This window comes from Pelodiscus sinensis, chromosome 3 (assembly GCF_049634645.1).
Source record: "Pelodiscus sinensis isolate JC-2024 chromosome 3, ASM4963464v1, whole genome shotgun sequence".
NCBI lineage: Eukaryota > Metazoa > Chordata > Testudines > Trionychidae > Pelodiscus > Pelodiscus sinensis.
In genome coordinates this window covers 113,520,089-113,546,602 of record NC_134713.1, presented here as the reverse complement: position 1 = coordinate 113,546,602, position 26,514 = coordinate 113,520,089, and the positions used below count along the sequence as shown (strand labels likewise).

The window sequence follows — 26,514 nt, the reverse complement described above, 5'->3', positions numbered from 1 at the left end:
GACCCGTGGTACAGTTTGGGTTTATGTAGGGCTCAACATGTGGCCCATGAGTGGGTTCCTTTGACTATGGCCTCTACTGGGAGCACAGTCTGCAATGGAGAGGTATCTCCCAAGTGGGGTGAGCATTGAAAGATGCAAGCAGACAGGCTGGTTAGAACAGACTGGTACAGAGTGTCAACATTTCTAGCCCCCGGGGAGGAGGTGCAGGGAGCACCGAGGCATTGTGGGAAGTGCTGGCTGCTCAGCCTTGTGGGCAGAGCCTGAGAGGTGCTGACTGGCTCTCACTGGCCACACTTGGATCCGGGGCCATGGCTGGGCAGCCCTGTTGGGAATCCAGGACAGTGCTTCCGGGAACCTGTCTTTTTTGCCTCTTGTGTCCGACCTGACTAATCTAGCTACCTGCCCACCGCAGGTTGGAGCACTCTGGGTTGGAAACTTTTTCTGAGTAAAATCACTCCAGAAAAAAACATGAAGCTTCAAGCTAGACACCCAAAACGCTGGTATACAATTTTCTTTTTAAGAAGCATTAAAAATGGCAACAAAGAGGAGATGCTTGTTGGATGAACACAGGGTTTTCAACCCTGTTTGGGAGATGGCATTCACTTTTGCAGAGAGAAATGGAAAACCAATGTGTCTTCTTTGTCTCAAGACTATCACTGCGTTAAAGAAAACGAACCTGCATTGGCACCATGAATCTTGTCACCCTGAATTCAAAGACTTGTGTCTACCTGACAGCAATTTAAGAAAAACGAAGAAGCTATTTGTGTATAATATATTTGCACGTATATGCAACCACACTTAAGTTGCAGCCTTCGTCATGTGCTTTGAGTATCGTTGTGGCTTCTGCGGCTTCCAAAGTTGAGTAGCCCTGGTTTATCCCATTACATAATTTTTAACATCCCTAGAAGTAAGGGTAGCAGTACTACAACTCCCCCAACAATAATTTTGTCGTCCCCCCCCCACCCCGACAGCTCCTTTGTAGATCAGACCCCTCTATAACTTCATATTTATGATTTTAAAAAAATCTGACGTTGAAATTAACTAAAATGGACTGAAATTGATAGGACTCTGTACATATACATTTATGTATCTAAAGAGGAAGAATTAAGATTGCATTGGGGATGTGAATGACTCCTCGACAATCCAATAAGCAAATGCTTATAGAATAGTCTCCCCCCTACCCGCACTGGCCCTGTGCTTCTCCCACCCCGCCCACATCTTCCCCGGCCAGCTCCCTGCCCCCAACCTCACACCCTGCAGCAGCCCTGCTTCCACCAGCCCCCCAATCTCCCCAGCCTGCCCTGACTCCCCCATCCAGTTCTGTTTCTGGTGGCCAGCTCTCCCCTCCTCCTTACCCCAGAATCCTCTGGCACGTGAACCTTCCCTAAGCCTTGCACCCTCCTGGTGCCTCCCCCTTGCCCTCTTTTTCCCTAATACCCACCCCCTCACCGGTCTCTGCCCCATTCCCCTCCTGCCCCTCTGGGCCTTCACACACAACTTGCTCCATCCTGACCTTCCTCATGCCCACCCCTTCTTTCAAGCCTTCTCCCAGCACTTCCCCCTCCAGCGCCCTTCTCCTCTCCTCTCCCAGCATCACCCTGTCCCCCCTCCCACTGACACCTCCCCTCCTGCCCTTTCCCTCATGGTCCGCACTTGGCCCCCTGGCATTTGTCTCTCCTGCACCCCTGTCCCTTGGTGCCTTCCCCTTTCCCTCCCAAGCCCCTTCTCCTCCCCCCGCCTCTCCTTGTCTCCGCCACTGCATAAGCTGGTTCCTTACTTTCTCCTTCCATGTTGCGTGGCTGGAGTCTGCACTCAGGCCCCGGAGGCTGAACCTGGAGCCAGTCAACCCCCGCAACGTGCCTCCCGCGGGTTTCAAAACCCCGGGCCGTGACGTCATGTCACGCCTGGGCGTCCTCCCCACCCATGTGCAATGCCGCGCATGGGCGGCAGGCAGCGAGGAGGAACCGCGCGTGGCAGGGAAGGGGTGGGGCTGAGGGGACGCTCTGGGGGCGGGGTGGGAGGATGCGAGGAGAGGCCGGCGGGGAGGGATCTGGGGCCTGCTCCAGGCAGAGTTGGGAAGAGACCCAGCTCAACATAGTGGTGGAGCAGGGCCCCGGCTCTTAACTCGCCTGCACTTCCGGGTGCAGGGGCATGGGCAGTCACCAGGCATGCTGCGGCCTGGCATTTTTTTTCCGCGGCCCGGTATCAAGCCGCGGACCATAGTTTGGGAAACACTGCTCTACAGGCTCTAGTACAAAAACTTCCCACAAAATCCTAATACCCAGACTTTGGGGAACTCGCTGCCACAAAGTAATTTTGATCCTCAAAATAAAAAACACAAATGGGGCAGACAGGGTAGGGGTACCCTAAGCTCTTTTCTTTTTCAAGTTTTTTTTGGGGAAAAGAAAAACAAGCTGCAGTCTCTGGTAGCTGACCCCTCAGTCACAGGCGTGCAGATACACACCACCAGATCTTCCAGGATAGAAGAATCAACCAATACTGGTTAATTAGAATTAAAAAAAATATTTTATTATCCAAACAAAACTACAGTTGCAAGCAGAGTAAATTGGCTAGGTGGTAAAAGCTCAATACATAGTCTCAGGGAAAGTCTCTGGGCGGTAATCCTTAGTTACAAAAGAAAAAAAACAATTAGCCAGCTCAGACATGATTTCCAAACCCCCAAGTAAGGAAAACAATAAACCCTGTTGGGGGGGTGGGGGGAGGAAGAGAGAACATGAACCCTTCTTTTCCCGTTGGAAATTCCTACCTGCATTGTTATTAGTATTGTTGTTAATACTGGTTGACTGCTGGACACCTTTGCTAGGTACCTGAGTTAACCCCTTAGTCACCGGGTGCTGATCAGCGCTCCTGATTGCCACCACCATATTTTATTCTCTGGACTTGTGAGCACAAACTGGGGTATAAACTCGTGTGCAGTAGTTTGTTTTAAACTAACTAGAAATTCTCCAATTGGCATTGTTGTAGTACTGTTTGACACTTTTAGTTTTACCAGCAGGATTGCCTACTATGTATGGCATGTTGCACACGAGCATTTACAATTAGCTGGTTGGCTCTAATGTACTTTATAGGCAGGCCCTCTCTTCATCCCCACTTCCTCCAGTAGGTCAAGCTATACCAGTAGTACAGCCCTTTAGGGATCATGCTTCTTAATACCCTGCATCAGTGATTCTCAACTCATTGGTCAGTTGTGGCCCAGTCAGCATACAGCTGCAGCCCATGTGACATCCTTGGGTCCCTACATGTAATATGTATATTCTGTAGGTATGGCCCATGTGATACAGAGAGCTGTATTTGCGCCCCACAATGATCAAGGAGTTGAGAACCACCTCGACTGACAGCTATTCCAGCAGAAGTAAAGACATTGTCATAGACTCTATTTCACAATAGTCTAGAAGCCATTTTAATGAATACCAAATTATAGGATAAACATAATGCAGGAAGTGTCTTTTTGAAAAATGCAGATGAGGCACTGCACTCTGACTGCAGAAACTGGGTTCCTTAGACTAGAGGTTCACTTTTTGGGCAAGTGATGAACCTCTTACTTAGCCGTTCAACTCTAAAACTTCTAACAGGTACACATCTATGAGAACTGAACGGTGCACCTGAGATGAGCTTTTTTAGCTAGAAATTCTCTTTATTTCCTTCCCTCCCCATCATATATATAGTAGCCCAATGTCTGTGACTCTGTAACGTTGAAACACTGGCTGTTCCCTCTGGATGCGCTGTTGCCTCCCACCGTGGCGCTCAGCTGACTTCTGCACCACTCAGCTGTGCTGCCGCGTGGCAGCAAGCGGTGCAAATGGCTGTTTGGGCAGACGGGTGCTGCGTGGGGCCGAAACAGCCGCTTGTGCTGCTTGCTCCCGTGCGGCGGCCTGGCTGAGCGGTGCGGAAGTCAGCTGAGTGCCACGGCGGGAGGCAACGGTGCCGCCCAGAGGGAACAGCCAGGGGGCAGGGCCTGGACGAGCGTGTGTCTGACTTCAGGAAAGGGTGCCAGATTCAAAAGGAGGAAAGCGGAGCAGACACACAGGAGAACGGGGGAGGTGGAGGACAGCGACAGCGAGAGTGAGAGATGCAGCAGGAGGAGGAGAAGAGGAAACACAGAGTGAGAGGCGGGAGGGGGAGAAAAGAAAGAGAGCCAGGAGGCACTTGAGAACGAGCGAGAGAGAGGGCAAGGCAGTAGGAGGAGAAGAGAGAGAGAGGCCGTTTGTGCTGCTTGCTCCCATGCGGCGGCCCGGCTGAGCGGTGTAGAAGTCAGCCAAGCACCACGGCGGGAGGCGAAGAGGGGCAGGGCAGTGACGTACACACCCAGGGGGCAGGGCCTGGGTGAGCATGCATCTCTGACAGAGACAGAGGAGAGCGGATAGAGAGTGAGAGGCGGGGGGGGGGGAGAAGAGAAAGAGAGAGACGGAGAGAGAGAGAGAGGCAGAAAGCAGAGGAGAGCTGGGGGGGGCAGTAGAAGGAGGAGAGAGAGAAAGACACCGAGTGAGAGACCGGAAGCTCCCAACATGGAGGAGAGACCTGAAAATCCTGTCATATGATGGGCTAATTGGCTAGTTTAGAATAATGAATACTAAATATGTAAAAATAAAATCAGATAAATAAAAACATTTCTAGGAACTAAGCAATTTTTTTAGTAAACTTTCAGATCTGCTACATCAGTCTTGCAAAACTAATGAAAACCTATTAGCCAAAATACAGTCACCTTTTCTCTGCATTGGTAGAATAATGGACAAGTTAATGATCCTTACTGAATGCAGTCTTGAAATGTTCCCCTGGAAAAACAACTGTTTACTGCTGCACCATTATTTCCTTTTTATTAAAGACTCTTGGGAAATGGTTTTCTTTTCTGTTACTGCCCCTTAACTAGGATCTCTGAGAACAAGTCTATTGGCAAAGGAGTTCTTGCAGTCTGCCTAAAAAAGAATCTGAGAGAGCAGAGCTGCTCGGAACTGCATACTATCTATCCTGCTTCACAAATGCTTTTCTGGAGGTTATACTTTTCCCCCTTCCATCTAAATTACAGCAGCTTTCTAGTTTTGTAACTTTCCTTCAGAGAAAGGAGGGATCAAATATTTTTTTTGTTTAAAAGACTTACGTAGCCTGTGGAAAGCTGGGGTGGCTCTGTTTTCCCCCCCTGTGTCTCCCCCTCCAGGTTAGAAAGTGTTAAAATAATGTTGAAGTGATGCAGAGAGGCTTGAACATAACAACACTGAGTATCCTAGTTTAAATTGAAAAATTAGTTGTGGTTTTTGTTTGTTTGTTCTTGAACCATGTTTGTGTTTACCTGCTTCTCCTGAGTTGAGTCAGTGTGGAATTAATGGCTTAAACTATCAACCACTTTCTGAAAATGTGTTTCTCTGGAGCAACTAGATTGATCCCAACTGACTTAGTAACCATTGCAGCAGTGAACTGCTAGAGAGACAAATGTGTGTAAAAGACATGAAACTGCTGTCTTTGCTGTTTTATTACTTTACTAGCAGAAATACCCGATGTTGCCCGGGGAAAATATAGGAAAAGGGGTGATAATGAACTATGTCAATTACATTAACGTAGCATATTTTATTGGAAATACTTTTCTCATATATTTCTTTAAGAAATTAACATAGCTAGTGATATGCGTACAAAACGCATTTATATTTAACTCATTTCTTGATAAGAAATGGTGTGGTGAATGAACTACGTAAATTACTTTAACATAACATATTTTAGTGGAAATACTTTTTCTTTTATCATATTATTGAAGAAATTAACATAGGTAGTGCTGTGCTTACAAAACGCATTGCCTAGTGGAGAACAGATGAACTACTTAGTTCATAGACAGAGTGAAAGGATCTCGTAGTTGCAGTTTGTGACATGCTTAATAGAAGAGTTCAGCAAATGCCTATGATCAGGCGCTACTAAAAGCTAATTATAAGTGGGCTCAATTGGGGCTCTGGGGGAACCGATTTCGAGATCTAACCAATTCAGTTATTTAAGTTAGGAAATCAGTAGTATCCATTCAAAATTATGTGTTTCTAGCTCTTACCGTTTTGGAGATCTTTCCAAACAAACTAACTTGAAAATATGTAAGATATTGAGTTCTGCTCTCTTTTCTTAAGCACTTATAATCAACTAGAAAATTTTGAGCCTCTAATTTGGTGGGTTTTTCTATTGTTTCTTATGTTGTTTTACCATTACACACTAGGATTTGTTATACCTGTGATTGCATTGGTTGCTAAAAGGCATGACCCTTTAGAGAGGGACAACTTTTGAGTATTTTGAGTTTCCTGAACATTGGTATCCAGTATTGGTAGCAGTGCACAGAATAAAGCTGCAAATGGTTTCACTAAAGCTACGTCTAGACTAGAGGCTTCTTTCGGAAGAAGCTTTTTTCAGAAGAGATCTTCCGGAAAATCTTCCAAAAGAGTGTCCATGCTGTAAAAGTACATTGAAAAAGCTATCTGCTTTTTCGAAAGAGAGCATCCAGGCTGAATGGACGCTCTCTCATATGTACGCTGTAATTGCCATGAATGGAATGGCCACCAGGGCACCTGTGCTTTTTCCTCTTTCCTCCCTCTTCCCTATCTACACTTGCCTTTTTCCGAAAGAACTCTTTCGCAAAAAGGCTTCTTCCTCATAGAATGAGGATTACCAATGCCGGAAAAATCCCTCTGCTCTTTCAATTTTTCTTGTGGAAGAACACAATTGCAGTGTGGAGTTCCTCAAGTTTTGTCGGGAAAATGGCCATTTTTCGACAACTCTGTGGGATAGACATACCCTTAGGCTACGTCTACACTGGCCCCTCTTCCGTAAGGGGCATGTAAATTTCAGCAGTCGTCGTAGGGAAATCCGCGGGGGATTTAAATATCCCCCGCGGCATTTAAATAAAAATGTCCGCCGCTTTTTTCCGGCTTTTAAAAAAGCCGGAAAAGAGCGTCTACACTGGCCCCGATCCTCCGGAAAAAGTGCCCTTTTCCGGAGGCTCTTATTCTTACTTTGAAGTAAGAATAAGAGCCTTCGGAAAAGGGCACTTTTTCCGGAGGATCGGGGCCAGTCTAGACGCTCTTTTCCGGCTTTTTTAAAAGCCGGAAAAAAGCGGCGGACATTTTTATTTAAATGCCGCGGGGGATATTTAAATCCCCCGCGGATTTCCCTACGACGACTGCTGAAATTTACATGCCCCTTACGGAAGAGGGGCCAGTGTAGACGTAGCCTTAGAGTAAATTGTGCATATGAGCGGAGGAAATGAGTGTGTTGAATTAGCATTCTCTGTAAGTTACCACCAGAATTAATAGAAGCAAAATTACAGATGTTTGCTTAAATCTGTAAGAGGCGGTGTAGAATTTTCCTGCTACATGTGTGAGAATAGAAGGGGAATAACACTTAAAATTAAAGATTATCTTAACAGAACAGGCCATTCTTTAGTTAGTCACAGTAAAGATAACATGAATACCAGTATCAGTAGTGTCACCAAAATATAATGTGAAGTTTTACTTTGCTAGAAGAGTGAATAGCATGATGATGGTGGCTTGTTAAACTTATTTTGTATACTTAAGTATCTGATAACATTCCTTTTAATCAATGATGGAAATGCAACGATGGGCCAACTTTCTGAACTCAGTAACTGGACCAAATCAGACTAATGTTTGAATTTTTTTTGTTTTCTTTCTCAGTTCACAATGACTAATGAAGAACCTCTCCCAAAAAAGGTATGTTTGGAAACTGACCCCATTCTTCCTTATTTTGTTAGTAACCTAACAAACAACTACATGTCTTTTTTGTTTTGTTTTTATTACTTAGGTTCGCCTTAGTGAAACAGACTTTAAGGCTTTGCCTAGAGAGGAACTGATCCTAAGGTAAAGTAATAAATGGGGTTTCCACTGTATAAACAAAACATTCTTTTTAAAGTGGGACTTCCCTCAAATCCTAATGGAAAATGTACCACTCTGTCCAAACTGCTTTCCATAAAATGTACCAGGCAGCAGTAATTGTAATTTAATACTTGGCAATGGCCAAGATTTTCAAAAGTTAATTGATTCTTGGCTATCCAAATGAAAACTTCTTAAAGGGGTTTGATTTCTTGTTGCTCTTCCACACTCAGAAAATTAGGCCTCTACAAGATTTCTCAACTTAAATACTGAGAAATGAGGAAGCTGGACTCTCTAGTCACTCTTGAAAGCATTTGTCTGTAGATCTGTAAACATAGCAAATAAGAAACTAGTATTGGTGAGTGGGGGAACTTAAGCACCTAGAAACTTGTATTTAACTTAAGCTTTTTGTTTAAAATAGTTTCTGGCAATCTTCACACCTCATAAGGATCTCTTGAATGCGGCTCAAATATAAACTGATGCAGTGCTGTCTTACTGAACCTGCATACAATTTCTGAGCAAATAGCAGCTGAGTGAAATTGGCAAATTTAATCCACTACTTTTATGGGGGAGTTCTTCAGTCATAAGTGAAACTGAATCTTGTTTTTCCTCTGCTGTTATGGAAAGCTGTTTGGAACAGATAGATTGAAGCTGTTCAGAGAGGGATAATTCCCCGAGCCATTTTGTTAGTGCTGCATTTTGTTACAGTGCTTGATCTGCTTAATAATTTAACTTTCTCATGTTAGTTTACCAAACTTCATTTTAAATAAATTAATATTTTACTTCATGTCTCAAACAAAAGGTTTCAATTTTTTTCTTCATTTATGGCAAAGGTGGGGAACTGTCAGTTGGGGACCTCACCTGATTCCTTCCTTCTCGCTTAGCCTCCCTCTCACTGCCTCCTCACCGCCCAGCCCTCAACACCCCAGACCTCTTTCCCCGCCCATCTTGCACAGTGGCGGCTGCTCTGGGATGGTCCTGGCCAGGCCATGAGGGCAGGCCATCCTATTCCCACCTCTCCCACCTGTGGGTCCCCATATGCTGGCAGGTCTGGGGTGGATAGAGCAGCAGCGACATGGGACCTCACTCTCCCAGGGGTCAGGCTGTCCCAGTTCTGCGTGGGGTCCCTGTGCTGCCTGGAAGAGGTGAGTGGAGAGCTTGGGCAGTTCTGTGGGGCAGATGCGAATTGGCAGCTGTGTGGCCTCCAGGGGGGCGGGGGGGAACCTCAGGCTGCAGACTGCGCATATCACTAAAAATCGGCTTGCATGCCACTTATGGCATGCGTGCCGTAGGTTGCCAAACCCCGTGCTAGATGCTCTATTGCATGCAGTGCAGAAATAATGAAGGGTGGTGGTTTCCCGTCTTGGGCACAGCTCAGTATAGCCCCTGTTTGGGCATGAGGAAGTCTAGTGATGCTTTTGTTAGTAAGCTAGCTGTTAGTTGAAAACAGTGACTCTACTCAAATAATCTTTTTTGGGGGAAATGTTATTTAGCAGGTTGTGATGGAACAATTCTGGTAAAATCAGAAGTAATGATCTCCTTGAGCCTCGTCATCATGTTTTTAAAATCTGGGAATGGTGTCAGCTTTGTGGGGTTTCACTCCTTGTGGTGGATTTAAAATTAGAGATCAATGCTGCTTTTTCTGGAAATGTCAGTTAGCAGTATTAAAACCCATAAAATGTTTGCCATTGAAGCCTGTCATGGTAGATAGTTATTCCCTTTAGGGGGAAAGAGACAAAGATAGTGTGGGAAAAGTTAGTGCTCTATCTGGGTGACACTCTTGTATATAGTCCTGTTATCCCCTCTTACTAATCTGCTTATAAAACTAGCAGGAGACCTAGTGAGGCAATGTGGGCTGTAATCAGTATCTAAGATAAGTTATGCTTGCAGATTATGGTGAAGAAGAAATGTCAGATCTGTACAGTACATTTTCAAGATGTTGATAAATTGAGTGTGCAAAGAACTAAAGTTTCAGGTCTAGAAAACATGTACAGGCAGTCCCCGACTTACGCGGATCCAACTTATGTTGGATCCGCACTTACGAACGGGGCTTTCTCGCCCTGGAGGTCGGGGCGAGAAAGCCCCGTTCGTAAGCTGCTCCGGTGCCCCTGGTCTGCTGGAGACCGTCTCCAGCAGACCAGGGGCACCGGGCGGGTTCCCGCGCTTCTGAGGCTTTGCCAGAGCAAAGCCTCAGAGGTGCGGGGAACCGCCGCTGCTGCCGCTTCAGTCTGGGTGCCTGTGGTCTGCTGGGGACGGTCCCCAGCAGACCACTGGCACCCGGACTGAAGCGGCAGCAGCGGCGGTTCCCTGCACCTCCCCCCCCCCCGCGGCTGCGGCTTCAGTCTGGGAGCTTGTGGTCTGCTGGGGCCAGAGCAAAGCCTCAGAGGCGCGGCACCCCGCTGCCGCTGCGGCTCTGCTCCCCGTGTCCCTGGTCGGGTGGGGGGGGGGCGGCGGCGCAGCTAGTGTGCTCCCCCCCCCCAGCAGACCAGGCTTTTGTTTTGGACTCTGGGGCAGAGCAGCTGGGGCGCTGCCGATTGGTCCTGCAGCGCCCGCTCTGGGCACTACTGGACCAACCCGGCAGCACCCCAGCTGCTCTGCCCCAGGCATCCCCAAGTCAGCTTCTGCTGAAACTGACCAGCGCTGACTATAGGAAGCCCCAGGCAGAGGTGCTCTGCCCCGGGCTTCCTGGAATCAGCTGCTGATCAGTTTCAGCAGCAGCTGACTTGGGGACGCCTGGGGTTGTTAAGTTGATTCTGTATGTAAGTCAGAACTGGCGGTCAGTTTCAGCAGTGTCTGAATCTGGACGCCAGTTCCGACTTACATACAGATTCAACTTAAGAACAAACCTACAGTCCCTATCTTGTACGTAACCCGGGGACGTAATTCAATAACAGATTGAGATCCTCTCAGTCTATTATCCTGATTATAATTTTTTAAAGTTCAGAATGGATCATTACATCATATAGTCTAACTTCTTGTATAACAGGCCATAAAATTTTCACCCAGGTACTCCTTTGATTCCAGTCTTTATTTGAAGACCTATACAGGGAGAAGATCCTGGTGGCTACAGAGTAGGGATGTAAAATCCCAGTTACAGTTAACCCATTAAGTGGGATCTGGGACTGCTCACACCTACAGCTCTGTTCTGATGCTGGCCATTGACCCGTTTTCAGCCCCTGCAACAAGCAGCCTACAGAAGGGTCAGCAGTTGTGAATTTGAACAGTCTGCCTCAAGAGTTTGAATGTTAAGATGATGTGCCTGTCGTATGGGGAGTTGTCTAACTCTGATGGCACAGCAGTTGCAAAATTGCTAACAAGTTGTTAGTTTGTACATAAATCTAGCTTGCTTTTTGACAACAAGTAGTAATTTCTTGCAAGGAACTGCTAAAGTATTTTGGAGCTTCTTGAAAAATGAGGCTAGAGCAAGCTCAGTACTCAGAGACCCTGAAATGAACTGCAGGAATACTAGAGACAAAAAAATCTTGAGCTAAGGGAATTTTCTCAATGTGCAGAAGACAAGATCTAAAAATTAATCCCGTATGGTATTTTCAGATAAATAAAAATTTAAGGTAGGTAACTTTAAGTATCAAAACTTGAAAATTTCTCTGAAAGAAATCTAAAAGTTGAACATAAACATTTTCCTATACATTAGGAAATGGCAGTTTTTAACAAAACTATTATTTACTGGGTGCATACATTTCATTCCTATGGGTCAGGTTCTCATGAATAAATTCAGATTTTATTTGGACACTTCACTCCTTCCCTATAACTGAATTTTATCTCAAGTTAGACTTTTTTCAAACCATTAAACAAAATGGAAAAATGTCTCTTTAGGCAGAATAATTGCAAGAATGTTCTATATGAAACATTCTGAAGTTGTGGTGTCACATGGTTATTACTAAAATATTACGGTACACCTCTACCATTTGTTAACTGACTTCAAGAGGTGTAAGTCTATTGGGAATTCATTGCTTTGAAAATCGAAGTAGTTTATTTAGTATCTCTCACCCTCCCCCCCCGTTTCCCGCCCCCCGCTTTAAGATTTTGACCTGGATGCCTAAATGCCATTTTTTTCCATAAATTTTGATTGCATCAAAACTGTAATCTAGACCAGTGATTACCAAACTTAGGGTTGTTAACCCAGTGCTGGGCTGCAGGACACAGGGCACTGGGTCGACAGCTGGAGCTCTGTGGGGGGGAAAGGGCATAGCTCCGTGCCAGCCATGCAGGGAGCTCTTCAGGGGGAGCTTCCTAGTAGCTGCGTGGGGCACTCATGGGGGGGAGAGAGAAGGGATTTCTCAAAAGATATAATTATTGGGTCACAGATAATAAAGGATTTTTTCCCAACTGGGTCACAAGAAGAAAAGTTTGAAAACCACTGATCTAATGTATATCCCTGCATGTTTCCCTTATAACCTGTTTTGGTTATGGTACAAATGTGTATCATATTAGTGTCTTTTTAAGATGCCTCAGTCAAATGAACCAATGTTCAGAAATGTTTGTTTTCCTCCATCAATAGGTGGAAGCAATATGAAGCATATGTACAGGCTCTGGAGGGCAAATACACAGATCTTAATTGTAAGTTGGTCCACTTTCATATTGATTAATGTTATATAAATCTAAGTACACTTTCTAGTGATTAATATCTATCTAAAAAAATTCCTGCAGAACTGCAGAGTGATGTCATCAAGTCACTCTGTGTCCCTTCTGTCTCCTCTTCCCTCTCCCCTCTCTGTGATGCTCAGGGGCAGGTGCTGCTCAGTCTCCTTCCTCCCCCACCTCAGTGCTCTGGGTGGGGATGCTGGGGCTGGTGAGGCTGGATGTGGCAGGGAGGGGGCAGAGCTGGGCCTGGTGAAGTCTTGGCCTTACCCCCCTCCCCAAGGTGGGGTAGAGCTGAGGCTGGCACTGTCTCAGCCATGCTTTGGAGGGAGGGGAGAGGGAGAGCTAGGACTGCCTACCCACGGGGAAGTGGGGGAGAGGTGTTGGTGAGTTTAGGAAGTAGGGAGTACAGCCCCCTAGTGCCTTGTGGAAAAAAAATTGCAGTGAGGAATAACCAGAAACCCAGACACAAAAGGTTCCCTAAATGGATCACTGGCCAGGATGGTTTAGAATAGGCCACACAAGAAGAGCATCCTCTAGAGCAGATTTCCATCTCTCGTGTACTTTCAGCCAGTTGTCTTCCATTGAAGATCTTCCATTGGCTTCCATTTTCAGCAAATGGTCTGTAGTCTAACTTTAAAACTGCCCAGACAAAAAATAAAGTGCCCTTTTTAAGACCACCTTTGGCAATCAGGGTCTTACAGCCTATCCTGTGAGAGAGGCTGTTTTTGTAAAGCATTATAGAAGGGATTTTTGGTTGGGGCAGAGGTCTAAAATAAGTTGTCCACCAAGCTTTGTACAAATCATGTACCTTAAATTTGGCCCCTTGAATATTCCCAAGATATACTGTTCTCTAACTGTAGTTATAGGATCTTGGCACACTAGAACTGGAAGGAACCTCAAGAGGTCATTGAGTTCAGTCCCTTGCCCTCATGGCAAGACCCAGTACCATCTTCTCTAGACCATCCCTGATAGACATTTATCTAATCTGCTCTTAAATATCTCCAGAAATGGAGTTTCTACAGCCTTGCTAGGCAACTTATTCCAGTGTTTAACCACCCTGACGGTTAGGAAGTTTTTCCTACTCTGCAACCTAAATCTCCCTTGCTGCAATTTAAGCCCATTGCTTCTTGTCCTATCCTCAGAAGCTATGGAGAACAATTTTTCTCCCTCCTTGTGATGCCCATTTAGATACCTGAAAATCGCTATTGTGTCCCCTTTGTCTTCTCCTTTCAAAACCAAACAAGCCCAATTCTTTCAGTCTTCCTTCCTAGGTCATGTTCTCTAGACCTCTGATCATTCTTGTTGCTCTTCTCTGGACCTTCTCCAATTTCTCCACATCTTTCTTGAAAAGTGGTGCCCAGAACTGGACACAATACTCCAGTTGAGGCCTAATCAGAGTAGAGTGGAAGAATAGCTTCTCTTCTTGCTTGCAACACTCCTCTTAATGCATCCCAGAATCATGTTTCCTTTTTTTTGCAACAGTCAGTGTTGACTCATTTATCTTGTGGTCCATTATGACCCCATGATCCCTTTCTGCAGTACTCGCTCCTAGACAATCACTTCCCATTCTGTATGTGTGAGACAGACTGTTCTTTCCTAAGTAAAGCACTTTACATTTGTCCTTATTAAACTTCATCCTATTTACCTCAGACCATTTCTCCAGTTTGTCCAGATCATTTTGAATTATGACCCTATCCTCCAAAGCAGTTGCAACCCTGCCCAGCTTCATTTCATATATGCAAACTTAAGAAGCGTACTCTCTATGCCAATATCTAAATTGTTGATGAAGATATTGAACAGAACCGGTCCCAAAACAGACTCCTGCAAAACCCCACTTTTTATGCCCTTCTAGCAGGATTGTGAACCATTAATAACTACTCTGAGAACATATCAGAGGGGTAGCCTGAATATGCATAAACAATGAGAAGTCCTGTGGCATCTTCTAGACTAACAGACTTATTGGAGTATAAGATTTTGTGGGCAAAGACCCACTTTGTCAGATGCATGTAGTGGAAATTCCAGAGGCAGGTATAAATATACAGGCACGTGAAAAGAAAAGAGTACCAATCAGGCCTTCCTGTTACTGTTTCTCCCTCCTCACTGAGCAATGGGCGTACCCTGTCCTCTTGCTTCTAATATATTTATAGAAACTCTTCGGCTGTGTCTAGACTGGCAAGTTTTTCTGCCAAAATCAGCTGCTTTTGCGGAAAAACTTGCCAGCTGTCTACACTGGCCGCTTGAATTTCCGCAAGAACACTGACTTCCTATTGTCTGAAATCAGTGCTTCTTGCGTAAATACTGTGCTGCTCCCGTTCCGGCAAAAGTCCCTTTTGCGCAAAAGGGCCAGTGTAGACAGCTCAGATTTGTTTTGTGCAAAAAAGCCCCGATCACGAAAATGGCGATCGGGCCTTTTTTGCGGAAAAGCGTGTCTAGATTGGCACAGACGCTTTTCCGCAAAACATGCTTTTGCGGAAGAACGTCCGTGCCAATCTAGATGCTCTTTTCCGCAAATGCTTTTAACGGAAAACTTTTCCGTTAAAAGCATTTGTGGAAAATCATACCAGTCTAGACGGAGCCTCCTTGTTTCCCTTTATGTCTGTAGCTAGTTTGAACTCATTTTGTGCCTTTGCCTTTCTAATGTCCCTGCATACTTGTATTGTTTGCTTATATTATTATCCTTCTCCTTTTGAAACAAGAGACTTCCACCTGTTCTCAGTTGTGATGAATGATTTGTTTTAGAGATAGCTGAGTTACTAGTCCTAGCTATCTGTCACTAATTGGATTGGCAGATAAAATAAGTGACTCACCTTCTTTTCTTTTCTCTCCCCACTTTCAAATCTTGAATTCATTTTACCACTACTCTTCAGAGTGTCTGCTCTATTGTTCAATCTGTGCTTGCTTCAAGAGAGACTGATATAGAGGGGGAATATGGTAGAGGTCTATAAAATCATGACTGGTATAGGAAAAAGTGAATAAGGAAAAGTTATTTACTTATTCCCACAATATTGGAACTAGGGGTCACCAAATGAAATTAATAGGCAGCAGGTTCAAAACAAAAGGAAGCTTTTCTTCACTCGTGCAGAGTCAACCTGTGGAACTCCTTTCCAGAGGCTGTGGTGAAGGCTAGGACTTTTAATAGGGTTCAAAAAAAGAGCTAGATAGATTCATGAAGGTTAGGTCCATCAATGGCTATTAGCCAGGATGGGTAGGAATGATGTCCCTAGCCTCTGTTTCTCTGGAGGTGGGTGATGGGGAAGGCTCACGTGAGGATTACCTATTGTGTTCCCTCCTTCTGGTGCATCTGGTATTGGCCACTGTCGGCAGACAGGATACTGGGCTGAATGGACCGTTGGTCTGACCCAGTATGGCCATATTTATGGTCTTATGACATCTAAGTGGCTTCATGCTCCTTGTGTTTTTGTAGGAGCAACAAACTAAAATGAGTGTATGCGGTGGAGTTTCCATCTGTGCTCACTCTAGCTGTGTAGAAATGCATGAAACTGACTAGATACATAACTTTCACTCTGATGGTCCTGTCCTCTTTATGTGCAGGAGCATTAGTACGAGCACTAATAATCAGTGGCTACTACTAATTTTGTACAAACAATAGTTTTAAAATCTTTTCCAAAACTAGTTTTTAGAAAATAACATTATTTCGCTTAAATAACAGTACATTTTAGTTGACAGATGCTATGAGCAAAAAGTTGGTTCCTGATCCTATTCCCACTGAAGTCAGATGCTAGCAAAAGTTCTATTACTACATCTGTAGAAACAAAAATTGAATCCCTAACTTACATTTCTGACATATCTAATATAATTGTTTTAACATGATATGTTTAGTTAGAATTGCAATTTCATTCTGTCACATTTAAATGTGACATTTTGTGATGTCTGTGTGGCCATGGGGTTTTGACATTCCGGCTTGAACATAGTCTATAAACAATGCTGCTTAGAAATTGCATTCTCAGCAGCTGTGCTCACACTCCTCAACCTGTAGTGGCTTTTTTCTTTCTGAAGACATTTTTCCCCCTTAATACTAGTGCAGGTTTTTTTGGGTGGTAGCAGCAGATTAGGAGTGCTAGCAAAGAAAGGGCACAAGCAGTGGCTGGCTTACATTAGTGCTCTTGCGGCTGCTACCACTGATACTTACTGATATTTGACATGATAGAAACATTTTTCAGAAAAGGTCTAGAAGAAATTGTACTGTAGAAATGAAATGTACTGTAGAGCAATCCCGGTGTCTAAACTAGGGATGTAATAGTGTAGTCAAGTAAGTGATAAGCAAAAGCTTATAGGTTAATGCTATAGACCTCATGCATTTCCTCCCCCCAGACTCTTTGCCAGTAAATTTTTTAGCAGGCTGGCCGGGAGCTCGACTCTCCTGGCTTGGCCAGGTCCGCGACCTATCCTTGCTGCAGCTCTGCATTTAAATTGTATTAGGAGCTAGGTGGGTAGGCAGCCTGGCTCAGTTCCTGCGAGCTAAGCCCCGTGCCTCCCCCTAGACAGAGCTGTTGCCACCCGACTCTGTGCAGCCGTGTGGAGTGACAGGCAGCCGGTCTGCAAGGGGAGCTTTATTTTAAACTGGCGCCCCTCCTGGATCAGCTCCCTCCTGGCATGCCATGTTGCTGCCTGATAGAGAGGCAGCAGCGCAGAGTGGCAAGGGGCTCCTTCAGGAGTGGGGATGTGGCCCACTGGGTGCTGGCCTCGTCCTCAGGGACTATAAAATAGTCAACTAACTGATAAAATTCATGAGGTTAATTAACCAATATTTAACATCCCTAGTCTAAACCTTGATGAATTTGACTTACTGTTGCTTTAATTTACTCGGAAAACAAACACTGGTTACTTTAAAAAGCTACATCATAGTCTTTGAACTAGTATTTTGTAAACTAGGCTATTAATTTTCATGCTTTCTATATTTAATCATTCATATCAGCTAATGATGTAACTGGATTGAGAGAGTCTGAAGAGAAGCTGAAGCAACAACAGCAAGAGTCTGCCCGAAGAGAGAATATCCTAGTGATGAGACTGGCAACTAAAGAACAGGAAATGCAAGAGTGTACTGTAAGTTTTTGATGTTGATAAATGTCTTAATGTTACATATTCAGCTAAAAATATATTCCTGTATTGTGTGTAGCTTATGGGGAAAAATAGGATCATAATAAAGATATTCAATCTAAAGAGTATAATTTTCATGATGGTAGAATATACCTTTTACTTAAGGTAGAATGTATAATCTCCTGTATATTTGAGTCTGTCTGTGTGTACGTCTTGACTGCTTTGTTCAAGAAGCCCTCCTAAACAGTAAGAGCTAGGACCACCAAATTTGGCATGTAGCTTCCTCTTATAACTTAAGTTAAGGGTTCGATTGTGCTAGAAAAATAGGATTGCATCTCATAAAACCATACAGAAAAACACAGAATTGCCAGGCAGTCAAAGAGGTGTTACCTGCACAAATTGCTCTATCCCTTCCACACTTTAGGAACCTACACCTTTACCTGATTCCTAGGGCTCAGGGAGCAACTTCCTGCAGATATGCAGGCTCTTTTGCCACTGGAAGAGCCTTACACAGTAATATTCTTATTCTCTATATATTGACAATTCCTAAGCAAGCAGAATACACATGCTAAGCACACAGTGTCATGCTCACCAATCCTAATAAAGGCAAGCAGACTTCCCCTGTTGACCAGGCAAGGTCAGTCTCTCTTAGCTGCTGCATGTTAAAATTGTGCAGAGGAGGTTTGGAGGTGAGTTCTTCCAGGTCTTCCCTCTTTCTGTCTGTCTTTCTTTCTTGGACCCTAGTTTATATAGTGAAACTTGAGTCCTGCTTAGCTATACCATACCCAATTATTTTAGTATAATTTTACTAACCAATCATACCATACCACCTTAGTTGATTTACATCTAGCAGAATTAATTATACAGCAGACAGAAACAGTTACAAACCAGACAAACAGGAAAGCGAGGACAAAAATCATGGAATGCGGATTCCATAACCTCAACTATTGGTAAACAGTTTCTTGCCAGACGAAATGCTATTAATTAAGTTTTCTCTACCTATCTTGATATGTTTCTTTATCTGGTGACAGTGGGTGCTATTAGGACAGGATCCCCTTCTCACAGCCTAGTGTGACACACTATTTAATGCAGTTTAGATGGACTGTGAGTGTGTGACTCCAGGCTTTACAGCTAATGGTTGCTGTTCTTCAGTTTGGCTGCAGAAGAAGGCTTTAGTTTAGGCCTTCCAATATGGCTACAGAAAAAACATTTTGTTACAGAGGATGGCTGACCCCTTTCTTTCCTCTCCCCTCCCCCCATATGTCCTTTTAGAGAGGACAGGGGTGCTGAAGGCCGCCCCCCAAATTTGTATGGGGATGTTGCTGACTGTTCCCCTTTGTCAGGGAGCCAGAGGAAAGTGCACAGTTTGCTGCATTCCTCACTCTGGCTGGGAAGTACAGGGGGCAGATGAATCTGGTCCTGCCCCAGTCAGCGGAGATTCCCTGCCTCTCTTCCTTGCCCTCCCCATGCCCATTGGAGCAGTAGCATCCAGGGAGAAGTGCTTCTCCTCTGGCTTCAAGCTGCTGTGGTGAGAGAAGTCCTTTCTCACCCCAGGACAGCCTTCATATGAAACCTTTCACTCCCAGGCCCACCTCAGAAAAAGAATTTAAATGAGGGGGGGGGGAGGAACCTTGATGTTTTAAAGACCTGAGCAATGCCAGGTAAACCTTTAAATATAAAAGGAGGACCAAGAAATACGTAACCTTGGGGGGGGGGGGGGGAGGAGGAGGACAACTGAGCTGTTAAATTTCAAAATTCTGAGAAGGAAAAAAACAAAACCTTTCATAAATTATGGCATTGATCACCTACCCGAATCAGAGGGAATGGTAAAAAACCAGCAACCATTACTAGAAGATTTACCTGGTGTTGCTTAAGTCCTTAACTCAATTTTTGTTTTACTCTCTCAAATATGTAGATCTCTTACAAACTTTTGCCAGCAGATGGCTCCCTACTTCACATAAGATCCCCATTGCTTTGGGTCCCTAACTCTATTTTTATTTTTCTTCATTTCAGTCTGAGATGGGCGGGGGGAGGAGAGGAGAGGAGAGGAGAGAGAGAGAAAATGAATTACTCCATTCCTCTCTTACCACAGCAGCTTGGGGCCAGATGAGAAGCACTTCTCCATGGCTGCTGCAGCGGGCACAACCCAGGGAGGAGGTGCATGTCCCTGGTTGCGGGGACAGACAGAGTAGGGATATTAAAATGCATTTATGCAAGTAAATGTGTAACTGCTGAAATTCTCAGGGGAAACACATGGGATGGGGAGAGCAGCTCCTGCTTGCCCCTTTCTCTCCTCTCCCCCTCCCGCCTCCCATGCTGCTGCCTCAGATATAGCAATGTGGGTGTGTGTGGCTCCATGTAACCATGCACGTTAACCAATGAGCCTCAGTTCATCAGTTAACCATGTACACGATTACATTTTCACATCCCAAACAGATACTTTATCTGAAATGTATAGTAGATAGCTGTCCCTTTCTTTAACCCAGCCTCCTGCTGGCCCAATAGTGTTATAGCTGTCTCCCCTCCTTCCGGTCATTCTACAGCAGTGGTCACCAACCAGTAGATTGGGATCCCACTGGTAGATCTTGGAACCTCTGACAGGTGATCCTGACTAGTTTGGCCAAAAGGCTATCAAGTGCTAGCACTTCAGCTGCCCCTCCCCCCACTGCTGTTCATCTCCTGCCCTTTGCCTTGGAGCTGCTTCTCCCCCTCGGGAACCTCCTACTTTCTGGGCAGGGCAGGGGAGGGAGAAGAGGGGTGCTGATGTCAAGGTGCCCCCTCTCCCACCCTGTATCCTGTTTCCACAGAGCAGAAAGGGGACAACAGGACTTGGGATGGAGTTTGCTTCCTGCTTTAGGGAGTGGTCCAGGGCTAGGACAAGGTAAGCCTGCCTTAGCCCCATTGCACCACCACCCAGGAACCACCTGAGGTAAGCAGTGCCCAGCTGGAGTTCATATCCTGAAACCCTACTCCAGTCATGAACCCCCTCCTGTGCCCCGAGCACCCCTGCATCCAAACGTCATCCCAGAGCCTGCACCTAGAACCTGCTCCTACCTCCCAACTGCCTGCCCCAAGAGTAGCTTAGAGCCCCCGTCACACTCCAGATCCCTTAAACCAAGACCAGACCCCAACTGTCTGCCCCAACCTGATGAAAGTGAGTGAGGATGGGCAAGAGAAAGAATGAAGTGAGCAGAGGCGGGGCTTTGGAGAAGGGACAGGAAGGAAGTAGGGCAAGGGTATTTATATTTGAGGTAGATCTTGGATTGCACTTAAATTTAAAAAAGTGATCTCGTGTTTAAAAAGATGGGAGACCACTGTTCTACAGTATAATGCCTTCCTACCAGACCCCTCGTTTTCCATTTTAGGAGAAACTAATTCTAGGCACATCCCATTGTCTTGTCACAACCAACAACTAAATCCTTACCTTTAAGTTATGTTAAGAGGAAGCTATATGCCAAATTTAATGGTCCTAGCTTTTATCATTTAGGACAGGCGTGGGAAACCTCAGGCCTGGGGGCCAGATGCAGCTCTCTGCTTACCTGCTTCCAGCCCCCGAGGCTCAGGGGCCTTCCCAGCATTGGAGAGCCTTCACTGGCACTCCAGCCCCCCTGCTGCCGCACCACAAGGCTGGAGCACACAATGTACTAGGCTGGGCCCTCCTAGGCTTGGATGTGGGAGGGGAATGTGGGGAGTGTCTTCTCAGATGGGAGCCACATAAGTGGGGGGGGTTTGTTTGGTGACTCTTTTCTGTCGGTCATTAGCCCCAATCCCAAAAAAGGTTCCCTACCCCGATTTTTAGGAAGCTGTCTTGAACAAACTCTCTCAAATATATAGTAAATGAGATTTTTTCCTACTCTTCTTCTCTCTCCCCCCTGCGCCCCCCCCATTTTTTCTCTGGTTCTTTTTTCTCTGCTTTGTTTAATTTGATCTCTTAAGAGTCCCCTTTTCTTGTTTGGGATTTTCTGGACCTCCATTATTTTCTACTCGTTTTTCTCATATAATCTGGCTTTCTTATCTAGTCACGTATGTTTTTTCAATCAGCTGCTCCTAAGAGAAATCTGTAAAATGCTTTCTCCACCTAGAGTTTAGTGTGCCTTCTCCGTGCAAGCAGATCCTAGGAGTGCATTGTGGAAGAAAGACCTAAGCGCTGTTAACCAATTTTCTCCAGCCTTCATCTGTCCTCTTCTTTGGGACCAAAGAGGTGCCAGAAGTAGGAGTGTCAAACTTACCAGATTTATACCACTGTTGCAGAGCCACTGTAAAACATAGTCATCTTAACTTACATAACACCAGTAAAGCCAAAAAACACTTTTGTTTTAGTGAGGCAGTAAAGAGGCTCTCATATGTTACTCCCGTTGCTTCTCCTCAGCAAAAACGGATAGTAAGACTACTGCCACATTCCTTTTCAATACTGCTAATAAGATTTATAGTCAGAACAGCAGAAAAACCCAGATTATTTTTTAAGAAGTTTTTGAAAATGACGGGAGAAGAGAGATTAAAAGGTCCCAAGAAATATGGGATACCATCACCAAATTTTAAACTTATTTTTAAACAGAATGCCACTTTTCATTTCAAATTCTTTCTTCTCTCCATACTTTTATTTATAAATGAATAACTTCCAACAATTTTGTTCTTCTTGTAAAGAACACTACTTTTTGGTTGAGATTTTTGAAATACATGCATGAGTCAATTGATCTTGTTAAAGTCAGAATAAACTGTTTTCAGGGGTGTGTGTGTGTGTGTGTGTGTGTGTGTGTTTATATCTATATCTATATATCTATATCTATATATCTATATCTATATCTATATCTATATCTATATCTATATAAAAATCACTGAGCTTGACAGAGTAATTATCCAGTAGCTGTAGATATGACCTGATAAATTTTGACAATTATCTAAATCACTGTCATCTGGACTGTGAGTAGAGCGCCTTTCTGTCGGGGTGCAGTGTTGCAAAAGGTCCTCATCTCTGGCTGCAAGTAGTCATTTCTTTAGTCCTGAGATGGCTTCTCTCTCTCTCTCTCTCTCTCTCTCTCTCTTTTTCTATGGCCTGGCTGTCCTGCCATCTTGCATAAAAGTTCACACTTTCTGGGGCATGGAAAGGCCCAACTGAAAGTAGGGATTTAAGCGACTAGTTGAGTTACTACTCGACTACTTGCTTCCCTCACCTTGTTGCCTAACAGAGGCAGCGGAGAGGGGGAGAGCAGGATCTGGTGCTTCGGGAGCTAGTTTAGAAGCCGGTCCCCCTCCCCCCCCAATACCGGGTCCCGGACTGCTGCACCTCTGCTTTTTAAAATGTAGCTTTGCACCCATCTCCTACTATATTAAAACTGTAGAGCTGCAGCAGGGATAGCTCCTGGACCCCACCTCCTGTTACTGACTAATTGTGAAGTTGATCTAAATTTGTATTGATTACACACACACAGTCAATTACCCACTTCTAAACATCCTTAACTGAAAGCGCCAAACAAATGATCAGATTTAAGGTTCTGCCTTCTCCAGCTCTACTGAAGTACTATTCTTCTTGGCCTCTTCTCCTGGCCCCTGCCGATCTTCTCTTTTGTCTTGGTTCCACCCCAGGATTCCCCCACTGCCCTCTTTCCCCAGAGACTCTGGCATCTTCACTTAAGGCCTTCACTCTCTCAACTGGTGTATTCACTTAAGGCTCTCTCTCTCTCTCCACTCCAGCCATCAGAGTCTGCTCTTCTCCCCTGTGGGTCTCTTGTAGCTTCTCTTCCCCTTCTGGAACACTGGCCCCAGAATAGTGTTCCTGGATGCCTGCCCCCTTCCAGGAGCTCACCAAAGGATTTAGCTTGACTCCTGTGACTCAACTATACGACAGCCAGAGAGTCCCAAACTGGTGGGCTTCCCATGTGGGAGTATCCTGTCTCCTCTATAGCACTTTTCCCTGTACTCAGTTATCAGCTGTATTTAAGTAGTCCTTTCTCATGTTCTGCAGCTGGGTCACTAAGGCTACACAGCAATATTATTTCAAAATAACATAGTCTCTGTCTATACAGCTGGCAGTTATTTCGATATAATGTTGAAATGCTGTCAAGCTGGAGGACTTCTTACTCCGACTCCATTTTATGAGGAGTAAGGGAAGTTGGAGGAAGAGTTCACTATTTCAAAATAAGCTACGCAGTTGACATAGCTCAATTTGTGTAGCTAATTTCAAGTTGAGCCCTGCTGTGTAGACGCACCCTCAGTTGCTGTATCCCCATCAGATGGGGATTAGCTGGTAGGTCACAATGAGGGCTGAGCATCATTTGTTTTAAAGGGAGGGACAGCCTGTGACAGTCTTGTGAGTCTTAGAATAGCATTAAATTACTGCATTTGCAGACATGACGCACCTAAAGAAACTTCTTTTCATATTTTTAAGATGGAAATGCATTTTAACTTCAGAGTGTTGAAAAATACAAAGAGCAGCTTGCTTTTTCCTGTTTAAAAAAAAATGTACATGTTTGGAGCAGCACTGCTGTCCTTTATGAATCTCCTTTTCCCAAATGGTAAAAAGGATGGACTGTCCTCATCTAAGTGGTGCTGTAGAAAAGATAAAATGTAAGATACTTTGACTTCTAAAAAGTGTTTTGTTTTTTGTTTTAAAGTTGCAACATTGAAAGTGAAATTTATTCATAATCAAGCAGCAGCAACATTATTTACAAGGGGAAAGTAAGGCTCAGTGAAAAATGGTTGAATGCTGGGACTTCATAAATGAACAAAATAAGTTAGTGAAAGCTCACTGTTTAGCAGAAAGATGGAGCCCATTAAATAACTATACTTAGTTCCCTACCAGATTTGTGGTTCATTTTGGTCAAGTTCATGGTTATTTCATGATTCTAGATATTTAAATCTGAAACTTCATGGTGATATAGTGTGGTAGTTCTGCCCCAGAATTGATTTTTTTGGGGGGGGTAGAAGGGGGGCGGGCAGAGAAGAGACAGAGGGGTTGCAAGATTATTGTAGGGTGGGTTGTGGTATTGTTACCCTTCTGCACTGCTGCTGGTGGTAGAGCTGAGTGCCCAGCCAACAGCCACTACTCTCTGGATGTCCAGCTTTGAAGACAGTGCAGAAGTAAAAGTGGCAATACCCCCACTTCCCCTAAGATAAATTGCAATCCCTTTTGGATCAGGACCCTCAGTTTTAAAAATTGTTGATCCTTCCTAGTGAAATCTATATGGTATAGGGTAAAAGCACGCACAAGATCAGATTTCACCATCTGTGATGCTCTTTTCATGGCTGTGAATTTGGTGGGGCCTGAACCATTGCAAAATGGTCTAAGTAAAATAGTTACATAATCCACGTTATATAGTTTGTAAACATACAAAGTTTGCACTACACAGCATTCTCTAACTTTTGAATGCCTGACTTTGCAACTTTAGTGTTTTAGTGTAGTTTTGTGATATCTTTATATAAAGGGGAATATGTAATAAACATATTCTTGGAAAGAATCTTTGAAAAAAGGCTTTTTGACAAGTTGCTTGTTTGAAAGACCTGTAAACAATTAAAATTTATATTCTAGGTAAAGCCAAGTAAAACAGTGAATATCATAAAGTTACATACTTAAAACCTAATCAGTCAAGACTTTTAAACTGGTTTCATGGACTAAACTGCTGTTTACCATGGTGGTTGTGATTTCAGTCAGATTATTTTTCTGTTGCTCTGTGAAAGACTCACTCAGACAGCATAAGCTGATTGTACAGTCATGCTAACTAGACCTACAGTTCTGTCAAATGCACAGAAAAATATTTGGTTTCTCAGTTTATTTTATTATTTATACAAAATGGCCTCAATCCTGCAGGCAGATCCCCATGCCTGGTCAGAGCTTTCTTGACTTCAGTGATGCTTTACTTCAGGGGTGGGGAACCTAAGGGCCTGTGGGGGTGGAACACACACAATCTACCAGCTTTTGGTGTGCAAAGGGAATGTGGGAATGTCTTTCTCATCAGTTGGGGCCACGTTAGTGAGGGGTGGTATGGGTATTTGTATTGGTTTTTGTTTTTGCTTCTCACTTGTGTGTGGGTGCCAACTGATTTGTGGTTTTTTTGGGGTCAGTGGCTGCTGACCCACAGAAAAGGTACCCAACTCCGCTTTACTTCAATACAAAGATTTGCCAGTGCACATCAACCTACAAGGTTGGGATGTGGGACAATGGTAATAAAAAAAAAGTTGACTTTCCTTTAAACCTGTGAAACTCTCTTAACTTATGTTATTACTGTAATCAAGAAACATAATGAAAAGTTTAGGAACCATATTAAACATGGGATATAATTTCAACAAAAAGATGCATTAAAATAGTTCTATTTAGCACCTTTTAAGTAAAACATACATTTTTTGGAAGTGTGGATTCTTTCATTTTAAAAACCATGTCTTTGTATTTGAATCAGTTAAATATGGTAATAGAATTTCTATAATTCATGTGTTAAAGGAAAATATGTAAATTGGAAGTAAATACAAATAACAATTATTCCTCAAGTATTTTATTACTGCATTGCATGGGCACATAAATCAAAACAAAAACCCGTATTTTTTGTTGAAATATAGTTTACATTCATTTAAAAGTTTAGTGAAGTTTCATACGCTCAGTAACCAAAGATAGGTTTTCAACCTTTTGAGCCTCTTGACTTTTTTGTATAAATACTGCAAATGATAGAAAACAGCATCAGAGATGCTTGTCTGAAATCCTGATGTGTTTATGAAGACTTCAAACAAGTAATTTGGAAATAATAAGACCCATTATTTATATGTCAACATGAATGTTATTGTTCTGCTTTGGATTTCATTACAGCTATGGGGAAACCATTGAATTTTTACTTTGATAGCTGAAAACTTTAGATTAAATATTCTTTCTACTTGTAACTTTTCAAATGAAATGTGAACAGTAGAAAAGCAGAGGCTTATCGTAGACTAATTTATACTCTTATTATGAAAACCAAATTGAGGGGACATAAATAATTTGGATGGAGAGGAGCAAAATTTGTAG

The 26,514-nt window shown here is 44.0% G+C and overlaps 1 protein-coding gene across 3 annotated transcripts in view; it reads left to right on the top strand.

The window, feature by feature from the left end:
- Positions 1–26,514, top strand: part of WTAP (WT1 associated protein) — a 41,369-nt gene that overhangs the window by 5,095 nt on the left and 9,760 nt on the right. For all 3 annotated transcript variants that reach the window (XR_012902742.1, XM_006115006.4, XM_006115007.4), the window contains exons 2-5: positions 7,674–7,709; positions 7,801–7,856; positions 12,388–12,446; positions 17,407–17,534. Coding sequence is in view for 2 of the 3 variants with exons in the window: in XM_006115006.4 (XP_006115068.1) it covers positions 7,674–7,709; positions 7,801–7,856; positions 12,388–12,446; positions 17,407–17,534 (279 nt within the window). In the remaining variant the exon portion in view is untranslated. The remainder of the gene's footprint in view (positions 1–7,673; positions 7,710–7,800; positions 7,857–12,387; positions 12,447–17,406; positions 17,535–26,514) is intronic.